This window comes from Malaclemys terrapin, chromosome 13 (assembly GCF_027887155.1).
Source record: "Malaclemys terrapin pileata isolate rMalTer1 chromosome 13, rMalTer1.hap1, whole genome shotgun sequence".
NCBI classification, from domain to species: Eukaryota; Metazoa; Chordata; order Testudines; family Emydidae; genus Malaclemys; species Malaclemys terrapin.
Genome location: NC_071517.1, coordinates 18,322,332 through 18,333,708, shown reverse-complemented (window position 1 = coordinate 18,333,708; position 11,377 = coordinate 18,322,332). Strand labels below are relative to the sequence as shown.

Genomic DNA, 11,377 nt, shown 5'->3' with positions numbered 1-11,377 from the left:
CAGGCCAGCAATGTACTTTGAACTAGAAACTGCTTCTCCCTAGAACTGGGGTGATCCTGACCTATGTAGAGGGGGAGGGGCTGAGTCAACGGTGGTGGGGTGGCTCGGGGCTCGAAGGAAGAAACTCAGGTAGATTTTGTTCCTGGCTGCACAGGTTCAATCTGCGGGAGGTTCCAGGCCCGGGAGCTGGCAGAAAGATTCTGCAGAGTGCATTTGTGTTCGGAGGGGAAAAGGTTAAACCACCAGGGAGGCTGAGCTCTCCTCCTTCCCCTGCCAATGTCAGCGCAGTTGGAACGGCCCAGAACTGAACATCAGATTAGGAAAGGTGTGTTCTAATTGCTGGGAGTGTGCTGGGCTGCCCCTCAGCTGGAGCTCCCGGTGTGTGGAGCCAGCGTACAGGAGGAGTGCACTTCCCCTGGCTGATCCCTGCCTGCGGGAACAACAGGACTAAGCCAGTCACACATCACCCTGGGGATTAGTCGCAGGAGCAACTTGGAACGCCATCCCGGCACGGAATTTTGTTCCTATGTAACATCCGCGACCGTGGCAGCATGAAGAAATCAGTCCACTCAGGTGAGCAAAGCGGGCCCTGGTTTGGTGGCTGCCGGGTGTTCTCGAATCAGTAAGCTCGGCTGTGCGTGTGTGTACAAAACCAACACTTAAAAATAACAGTATGGCATGTACAAGCCCTTCTTGCTCTAGTTCTCTCTGTCGGAGGAGAGCCGCTGTTTTGTTGCCTATAAATGAAAGTCTTTGATCAATGGAAAGGGCTTAAGAAACCCAGAGCAAACCCAGGGAGGCAGGTTGTGCCAGCCCACTGGAAATGTCCGTGAATGCAGTTCCTGTGACCTACACGTCACTGTGACAGCACACGCCACAAGGGACGGCGGTCGGTCAGCTTGGAACAAAAGAGGGACACTAAAAAGCAAAGCGGTGCCTAAGTTACCGGCTGCATTTCCTGTTCTAAGGGACGCTATAGCATGTGTGCTGTGAACTGAGTCGTGGGAGGGTGGTGTGGGTCTGAATCAGTGCCCTCTATCCCACCCTGCTGTTTTTTTCAAGCACCCTCCACTCCCCAGCTCTACTCCAAGTCAATGCAGGCTCTTTTGCACTCACTCCTACGGGGACAGCCAGTGTAGGTCACTGGCTGCGGTGGGGCTGCAGCTGGTTACAGTCCTGCCAAGGTAATCTTCTGCCTCCTGGATGCTGAGTCACCAGTTACAGCTCCTACCCCCTCATCTTCAGCCTTCCCATTAGAGCAGAGTCCTACGAGCCCTGTGAAAGCCTGGTAGGGTGACCAGGTAGCAAGTGGGAAAATCGGGATGGGGGTGGGGGGTAATAGGTGCCTATGTAAGAAAAAGCTCCAAAAATCGGGACTGTCCCTATAAAATCGGGACATCTGGTCACCCTAAAGCCTGGCATTGGCAGCTTCTGAAAGAGCTGCCGCTGGTACAATGCGAGGGGGGTAGCTAAAGTTAGCCTGGATTCCTGACACCCTGTAAGGTCAAACTAACATATCCCTGGAATAAGTGATCAGTGGGTGATAGTGAGGGCAAAACCCCTGTATAAGACCAATCTCTTACCCAACTGACACACTGCAGTTAGGGTCCCTGCTAGCACTCAGGTACATTTTGCTCTCTACAGCTGAGTTCTACTCCTGGTCCAGCCAGCAGCCTGTGACTTTAAATTCCTTAAGCCAAATTCTGCCTACTTACACCCTTACTACCCCAGTGACTTCAGTGGGGCAGGCTGGATGTGACTGCCTGCAGAATGTGGGCTGTTTTCTACATGCTGGTCTCTTCCAAGCAGCCTGAGTCACATTTCTTGTTGGACCATTGCGTGGGTTAGCTTCTTCGCTGGTATTTCGTTGCTTTTTGGAGTGGCCAAAATACTGTGACTTATTGAAGCCACATAACAGCCAACTCGAATCCCTTCTGGGGGCTTGGATGATCTCATAAACCACAGGAGCAAGTTGGACTCGGTGCTTTGTCTTCAGAGCTCCCCAGTGGAAATGCCTCGGATTACTCCAATGCTTATGTCCATTCAGAACGTTTCTACTGTTGTGTGTTTAGTCTCGAGCTCCCGCCCCTAAAATATATCTCTTATTGGTGTCAATCAACAGACTGTTCTGGTGGTTTTATTATGACTTTACATGTTGGGACCCATAGCTGGTGAAAGTATTATTATTAATATAGCACCATGCCTTACAAAGCATGTAATTTAGATGGGCCATTGCCCTGGGCAGTTTTACAAGCTAGATAGGACAGCTACAGTACAGCAAAAGATGGCATGAGGACAGTAGCAGTGACCACAGTTCCTGACTGTGAGAAAGCAGGGCAAAAGAAGTGTGTTTCATGGGGGAATTTGATGGAGCATAGGAAATGTGTGGAGCATAGAAAGTGGAGGGTAATTTCAAGGGTAGGATTAGGGCAAAAAGAAGGTGCAGAGGCCAGGATGGCAGAAGGGATTCCTAATACCTCCCTGCTCCTAAAAATAAGGGGCCAGGTCCTCAGCTGGTGTTAGCTGGTGCATCCTCATCGAAGCCATGCTGAGTTATCTCTATGGAAGGTCTGGCCCAATAGGTCTTATGTAGGTGGGGCAGCTAACAATGGCAAAACATGGCACACAGGTACCACAGTGATGGGCCTGTTAGAAAGGCATAGATAGAAAAACATCTGATGGGTTGCAACCCTTTTCTGATGCCTCCTGACGCCTCCCAAATACTAGACAACACATATGTTCTACTTTGCACAACATGGCTGAATATGAGCATTACATATTTTAATCCCATACCTTAAGGAGCCTTGTCAATGTGCAGTGAGCTGAAATTGTGGCTCCTTGCTATTGAAGCTGACTGTCCTGGGCTGTCATGTTTGCTTCGTACTGATGTGTGGTGGGGTAAAACTGAGTGACTGCAAATCTCCTGGCATTAGTGAGATGTGTATCTCATGAGACTGCCCCAGTGAGCACAATTCCAAATAACTACAGTACGGTTCAGCTTTGACATTTGTTTAGTACCGTCCATCCAAAAAGGGATTCAAATTGTGCATTAGAAACACTTTGCTCATCACAAAGATGCAGCCACTTCTGGGCTGGAACGTGGCAGTTGTTTAAAAAAGGAAGGGAAGTTTATATTGTTCAATGGAAACAACAAGAGGAAGGTTAGGGAGGCAGAATGTAATTGTGTGGGTTGGAATTTGGCCAGGACACTAGGGTTGAAACCCCCACTTATGTTCTCGCAATGCTTTTGAGACAACTTTTTATTACAGAAGGTGGAGAAAGTGACTAGGGGAGAGGTTGTTCTATATTTGATTCTGACAAACAGGGAGGAACTGGTTGGGAATTTGAAAGTTGAAAGGCAGCCTGGGCGAAAGTGAGCATGAAATGATAGAATTCATGATTCTAAGGAATAGTAGGCGGGAAAACAGCAGAAAAAAGGCAAAGGACTTCAAGAAGGCAGACTTCAGCAAACGCAGAGAATTGGTAGGTAAGATCCCATGGGAAGCAAGTCTAAGGGAAAAAAGAGTTCAGGAGAGTTGACAGTTTTTTAAAGAGATAGTATTAAGGGCACAAGAACAGACTATCCCAATGCATAGGTAAGAGAACATCCTGGCTTAATAAAGATAGCTTCAATAACCTGAAGCTCAAAAAAGAATCACATGAAAAGTGGAAGCTAGGTCAGTTATGAAGGATGAATATAAAAAACAACAACATCACAAGCATGTAGGGACAAAATTAGAAAGGCCAAGACACAAAATGAGATTAGGGACACAAAGGATACCAAAAAAAACATTTTACAAATACATTAGAAACAAGAGGAAGACCAAGGATGGAGTAGACCCTTTACTCAATGTGGGGGGAAAGACAATGCAGAAAACACTGCAATGGCTGAAGTGTTAAATATCTTTTTTTGTCTCCATTTTCATCAAAAACATTAGCAGTGATCAGACGACTAACATAGTGACCATCAGTGTACATGGGCTAGGATGTGAGGCTAAAATAGGGAAAGAACAAGTTAAGAATTATTTAGACAAGTTAGATGTCTTCAAGTCAGCAGGGCCTTGTGAAATACATCCTAATATACTTACGGAACTGGCTGAAGCGATCTCGGAGCCATTATCGATTATCTTTGAGAACTCGTGGAGGACAGGAGAGATCCCAGAGGACTAGAAAAGGACACGTATAATACCTATCTATAAAATAGGGATTAAGAACAACCCAGGGAATTACAGGTTAGTCATCTTAATTTAGTGCCTGGAAAGATAATGGAGCAAATAATCAAACAGTCGGTTTATAAGCACCTAGAAGATAAGGTGCTAAGTAACAGTCAACATGGAATTGTCAAGAACAAATCATGTCAAATCAGCCTAATATCCTTCTTTGACAGGGTAACAAGCCTTGTGGATAGGGGAAAGCAGTAGATGTGTTATAGCTCGACTTTAGTAAGGCTTTTGATACTTTCTCACATGACCTTCTCATAAGCAAACTAGGGAAATATAGTCTAGATTAACCTGCTATAAGGTGGGTGCACAACTGGTTGTAAAACCATACTCAAGAATAGTTATCAATGGGTTCATAGAAAAGCAGAAGGGTATATTAAGTCAGGTCCCACAGGGATCTGTCCTGGGTCCAGTTCTATTCAGTATCTTCATAAATGATTTGGATAATGGCATAGAGGGTACACTTATACAATTTGCAGAAGATGCCAGTCTGAGAGGGGTTGCAAGCATTTTAGAGGACAGGATTAGAATTCAAAATGATCCGGAGAAATGATCTGAAATAAATAGGATGAAATTCAATAAAGACAAATACAAATCACTACACTTTGGAAGGAACAATCAGTTGCACACATAGAAAATTGGAAATGACTGCCTAGGAGGAAGTACTGCAGAAAAGGATCTGGGGGTTATAATGGATCACAAACTAAATATGAGTCAACAGTGTAACACTGTTGCAAAAAAAGCGAACATCATTCTGGGATGTACTGGCAGGAGTGTTGTACGTGAGATACAAGAAGTAATTCTTCAACTGTACTCAGCACAGATAAGGCCTCAACTGGAGTATTATGTCCAGTTCTAGGCATCAGATTTCAGGAAGGATGTGGACAAACTGGAGAAAGTCCAGAGGAGAGCAACATAAATGATTAAAGGTCTAGAAAACACAACCTACGAGGAAAGATTGAAACAAAAATGGATTTGTTTAGTCTGGAGAAGAGAAGGCTGAGGAGGGACATAACAGTCTTCAAATACGTAAAAGGCTGTTATAAAGAGGAGGGAGATAAATTGTTCTCCTTATCCACTGAGGACAGGACAAGAAGTAATGGGCTTAAACTTCAGCAAGGGAGATTTAAGTTAGACATTAGGGAAAACTTCCTAACTGTGGGGGTAGTTAAGTACTGGAACAAATTACCTAGGGAGGGTAAAGAATCTCTGTGACTGGAGGTTGTTAAGAAGAGGTTTAGACAAACACCTGTCAGGGATGGTCTAGGATAATGCTCAGTCCTGCCTCAGTGCAGGAGACTAGATCAGAGGAGCTCTCGAGGTCCCTTCCGTCCTACATTTCTATGATTCAATAAAAGGCACAGTGGACTCGATCTTGACCATACATAATCAGAACTTGTGTATAACTCAGCCAAAAGGCTAGTGCTTTGGAGGGCAGGATTAGAATTCAAAATGGGTACAGCTCCCCATAATATCCTTTGGGGGGCTTGGCTCTTTGCTGATGCAGAAGGAAGAGTGTCACATACTGAATCACTACCATCCCCTACCAGCCTTAGGTTTCTTTGGTGGTCTCCCATCCGGACCCAGGACTGGTCAGACCCAAGCCTGCTTAAACTTATAAATTGGATAACATTACAAATCTTGGTAGATGTATGGTTTTCTTTTGGGCTGGTCACAGGGAATCCTGCTGGCTTTACAAAGAAAGGTTACTGCAGCTCACTGACTGTGCAGACTATCAGAACTTGTTTGACAGGGAATGTCGGGAGAACTAATGAGAGGCGGAAGGGAACATGCCAAAACGGCTCGGCTGAAAAGATGACACCTTTCTGCCAGCACTACGAACCCCAGCACTGCGCTGTGGGATTTGAACTACAACGCCTTCTCGGCCAGAAGCAAAAGTACGGCTGTGAGAGACCGGCTAATGAACGCCCCAAAGCTACGGCACTAGGAAGCAACAAGCACGTTTCACAAGATTTGCGAGGCTAGAGAGGGGCCGCAGGGCTTAAATTCAGTCTCCCAAGGTACCAGACTTTGCCCCACTCCCTCAATGCGCTCTGAATCCTTACTATGGACCTGATCCAAAACTCACATAAGTCAATGAGAAGACTCCCATGGATTTCACTGGGCTTTGGCTCAGGCCCTCTATTTGCTGGGCACGCTGTAATGCTATTGCTGCATCTTCCTGCTGTGGGGCTATTCCCAGCCCAAGCAGGATTTACGTTTTCTGAGGCAGTGCGGGGAAATCATATACATCTGCTGTGGCTTTTGAACACTTGCCATGTAGGTGTGGCTGGGCTGGAGATCTTGCTTTAGATACTTTACCTCTTACCCATAAACAGACATTCAGACCTTTGTGCTTTAGCTGCAGGCATACACAGCTCAGCCCTGCAATGTTCTGGGCCTGAGTATACTGAGGTGGCGGGAGGGGAGAGAGGCTATAAAGGGTCTAAAGATTCAGGAGGAATCTTACAAGGCAGGTTTAAGAACAAGAAGCATCCACTATGACGCCAACTGTAACTCCTCACGCTTGTTTTTTCAGATCCGTGGGGAGAGGAGAGTTGTCCTGAGATGTTTCAGTTGTGCTGGGATCCTCTCTAGGGGATACTGTTTCTTTAAGGATACAATGTTCCCTTTTCCATTACTCAGATCCAGGTGCATTGCCAACAATGCAATAGACAAGCAAGGCTCACATTGAGAGGTGAGGCTGAGGCTTGACTCAGAATGACCTTCAGGTGACCTCCAAGTTTGGCAAGAATTGCTTAAGGAATGTGTATGATGCTGGGAATATTTGAAAAATGAGTGCCCTAATTACCTCCTGAATTACCCCACGGGACTGGATGTGACCCACCGGTTGAGCAGGATTCGGGGGAAACTTGCACAAAATCTGGGATTTGCAAGTCTTCAAAAACTTTCCCCCGGTGGCCAGTTACACTCCTCATCCTGAACTGAACAGGAACCTCGGAATGGTTCCATCTAGGACACTGCTGCTCCTAACAGGGAGAGGCCTGGGCCTTGGTTGGGCTCCACACAACAGGGGTCTGCCCACGTGGATGTGATCAGACCCTTGGGTTGTATACTGTAGCTCTCAATCCTTCTGAAGAACATCTATGGGTGACCAAGGGGTTTCCTGCTTGTACTGCCACTGTATAAACTACAGACTTGTTAACAGGGTGCTTGCAGAAGAAATACTTGTATAGTTCATTCATGATCAATGTACTTAGAATAAATGTAGAGGTTATTGAGAGAGAGCTGTGTTCTGAGCACTGGATGGGGAGTCAGGACCTCCAGTATGCTAATCTTGACTTTCATAGAATCATAGACCTGGAAGGGACCATGAGAAGTCATCTAGTCCAGTCCCCTGCACTCAAGGCAGGGCTAAGTATTGTCTAGACCATCCCTGACAGGTGTTAGTCCAACCTGCTCTTAAAAATCTCCAATGATGGAGATTCCACAGTCTCCCTAGGCAATTGATTCCAGTCCTTAACCACTCTGACAGTTAGGAAGTTTTTCCTAATATTCAACCTAAACTTCCCTTGCTGCAATTTAAGCCCATTACTTCTTGTCCTATCCTCAGAGGTTAAGAAGAACAATTTTTCTCCCTCCTCCTTGTAACAACCTTTTATGTACTTGAAAACTGTTACCATGTCCCGTCTCAGTCTTCTCTTCTCCAGACTAAACAAACCCAATTTTTTCAATCTTCCCTCAGAGGTCATGTTTTCTAGACCTTTAATCATTTTTGTTGCTTTTCTCTGGACTTTCTCCAATTTCTCCACATCTTTCCTGAAATGTGGTGCCCAGAACTGGACACAATACTCCAGTTGAGGCCTAATCAGTACAGAGTAGAGCAGAAGAATTACTTCTCGTGTCTTGCTTACAATACTCCTGCTAATACATCCCAGAATTATGTTTGCTTTTTCTGCAACAGCGTTACACCGTTGACTCATATTTAGCTTATGATCCACTATGACCCCCAGATCCCTTTCCGCAGTACTCCTTCCTGGGCAGTCATTTCCCATTTTGTATATGTGCAACTGATTGTTCCTTCCTAAATGAAGTACTTTGCATTTGTCCTTATTGAATTTCATCCTATTTACTTAAGACCATTTCTCCAGTTTGTCCAGATCATTTTGAATTTTAATCCTGTCCTCCAAAGCACTTGCAACCCCTCCCAGCTTGGTACTGTCCACAAACTTTATAAGTGTGTTCTCTATGCCATTATCTAAATCATTTATGAAGCTATTGAACAGACCCAGACCCAGAACCGATCCCTGCAGGACTCCACTTGTTAAGTCCTTCCAGCCTGACTGTGAACCACCGATAACTACTCTCTGGGAATGATTTTCCAACCAGTTATGCACCCACCTTATAGTAGCTCCATCTAGGTTGTATTTCCCTAGTTTGTTTATGAAAAGGTCATGCGAGACAGTATCAAAAGCCTTACTAACGTCAAGATATACCACATCAACCACTTTCCCCCCATCCACAAGGCTTGGTACCCTGTCAAAGAAAGCTATCCAGTTGGTTTGACACAATTTGTTATTGACAAATCCATGCTGACTGTTATTTATCACCTTATTATTTTCTAGGTGTTTGCAAATTGATTGCTTACTTATTTGCTCCATTATCTTTCCGGGTACAGTAGTTAAGTTGACTGGTCTGTAATTCCCCAGGTTGTAATTCCCCCTGGACTGTAATTGTGTAATTCTGTAATTCCCCAGGTTGGCCTTTTTTCCCTTTTTATAGATGGACACTATATTTGCTCTTTTCCAGTCTTCTGGAATGTCTCCCATCTTCCATGACTTCTCAAAGATAATTGCTAATGGCTCAGCTATCTCCTCAGCTCCTTGCGTATTCTAGGATGCATTTCATCAGGCCCTGGTGCTTTGAAGACATCTAACTTGTCTAAGTAATTTTTGACTTGTTCTTTCCCTATTTTAAACTCCGATCCTACCTCATTTTCATTGGCATTCACTATGTTAGAAGTCCAATGGCCACCAACCTTCTAGGTGAAAACTGAAACAAAGAAGTCATTAAGCACCTCTGCCATTTCCACATTTTCTGTTATTGTCTTTCCCCCCTCATTGAGTAATGTGCCTAATCTGTCTTTGGTCTTCCTCTTGCTTCTGTTGTATTTGTAGAATGTTTTATTGTTTCCTTATATCCCTAGCTAGTTTGATCTCGTTTTTTGCCTTGGCTTTTCTAATTTTGTCCCTACATACTTGTGTTATTTGTTTATATTCATCCTTTGTAATTTGACTGAGTTTCTGCTTTTTGTAGGACTCTTTTTTGAGTATTAGATCATTGAAGATCTCCTGGTTAAGCCAGGGTGGTCTCTTGCCATACTTCCTATCTTTCCTACACAGTGGGATAGTTTGCTCTTGTGCCCTTAATAATGTCTCTTTGAAAAACTGCCAACTGTCTTCAATTGTTTTTCCCCTTAGACTTGCTTCCCATGGGATTTTACCTACCAGCTCCCGGAGTTTGCTAAACTCTGCCGGCTTGAAATCCATTGTCTTTATTGTGCTGTTCTCCCTCCTACCATTCCTTAGAATCATGAACTCTACCATTTCATGATCACTTTCACCCAAGTTCCCTTCCACGTTCAAATTCTCAACCAGTTCCTCCGTATTTGTCAAAATCAAATCTAGAACAGCCTCCTGTTGCTGTAGCTTCCGCCACCACCTGAAATAAAAAATTGTCTCCAATACATTCCAAGAACTTTTTCTGTAGCCTTGTCTTGAGCAAACCCCTGTGCCTCAGTTTCCTTCTGAGTAGATGATAATACCAAAGGCAAATAGAAGTTGTGCAGATTAGTTAGACGGGAAATGATTGGGGCAGGGACTGTGTTTTCCTGTGGGTTGGTCCTGTGCCCAACACAATGGGACCCCAATCCTGACTTGAGCCTATGGTCGCTACCCTAATAGAACTAGGGACTGATAATTCTGAGATGCTGAGCTGTGATTCAGATCAGTGGGACTGCAGGTGTTTGGTGCTTCTGCGAATCAGGCTCTTACTAGATCCAGTGTTTCTGTCTGTACTGCGTGGTACATATTAGACCCAGTTGGAGAATAAAGATTGGACACTAAGATCATTTGCTTTACTCCTTGTAGGCCAAGGCCTCGCTAAGCAGAGCAGCATGGATAATGATCAGCTGAACTGTATTTCTCCAGATGCATAGGATAGCAAGCTTTCACTCCAAGGGTCGTATTTTCCGGGGCACCTAGGGCCAGATTTCACGTGCTCAGCACCCACAGTCAGAGCCAGCTCAACTACTATTTATGCACCTAATTAAGGGTCCCATCTTCAAAAGAGCCAACTCGACGGAGGGATGGTGCTAACTATTTAACAACGCACAGCAACACCACACAGCCGCTGAGACTGAAAGTGAGAGAGATTGTTTCCAACTGAGATTACATGGGGATTTTTAGGGAAGCAGAATGGAATTTGGCCAGGCCTCTGAGATTAATGTTCCTCCCCCCAGGACAAGTGTCGTGGGGCTCTTGAGGGCTCAATTCTTCTCTCCTTTACCCATTGACCCAGCAGACATTTTACCTGTATAAAGCCTGGAAAATGGGATCTTTAATGACCATGCGCGGTCAGACCTCAGTCTTCAACTGCAATAAGCAAGTGTATGAAAACAGAATTCAGTGCAAACTACATCGCTGCCAGGGCAGATTAACAAACTGGTGGCATTGTTTCCACCCATCATTTCTGCCAGGAACAGCTCTGCCTGCCACTGTGACGTGCATTCAAACACATTAAAGGCTACCCCATTATTTCTCAGGAACGGTGCCCTTAACCAGTTTTACCACTGGATGTTCAGTCAACATGACCCAGATAATTGCATACCCTGGATATTCTGTGCTAAGGCATTCTCCTCAGCAGAATCCCTTTTCTGAGCTATTTAATCTAATCTGTCTGCATTATCTCTCTGTCTATCTAGTGTCTTCATTATATTTATCACTATGGTATCTGAGCAACTAAGAAAACAGATCTAATTGGAGTTATTCTTTGCCTCAGTTGGATTCTGATCCTGCAAAAGGATCTGCCACCAGGACACCTACCTGTGTGAAGCCCTATTGCAATTAACATGGCTTTTCATGAGCACTGGTTTATTATTGTAGGGTTGCTTGTGAGTTGCTGGGGTTTCCCACCCT

At 44.8% G+C, this 11,377-nt stretch overlaps 1 protein-coding gene across 1 annotated transcript in view; it reads left to right on the top strand.

Annotated features, from left to right (window-relative positions):
* The first annotated feature begins 356 nt into the window (after positions 1-356).
* Positions 357-11,377, top strand: part of SEPTIN9 (septin 9) — a 252,992-nt gene continuing 241,971 nt past the window's right edge. The window contains exon 1 of the mRNA XM_054047105.1: positions 357-573. Within this exon, the coding sequence (XP_053903080.1) occupies positions 552-573 (22 nt within the window). The 5' untranslated portion in view covers positions 357-551. The remainder of the gene's footprint in view (positions 574-11,377) is intronic.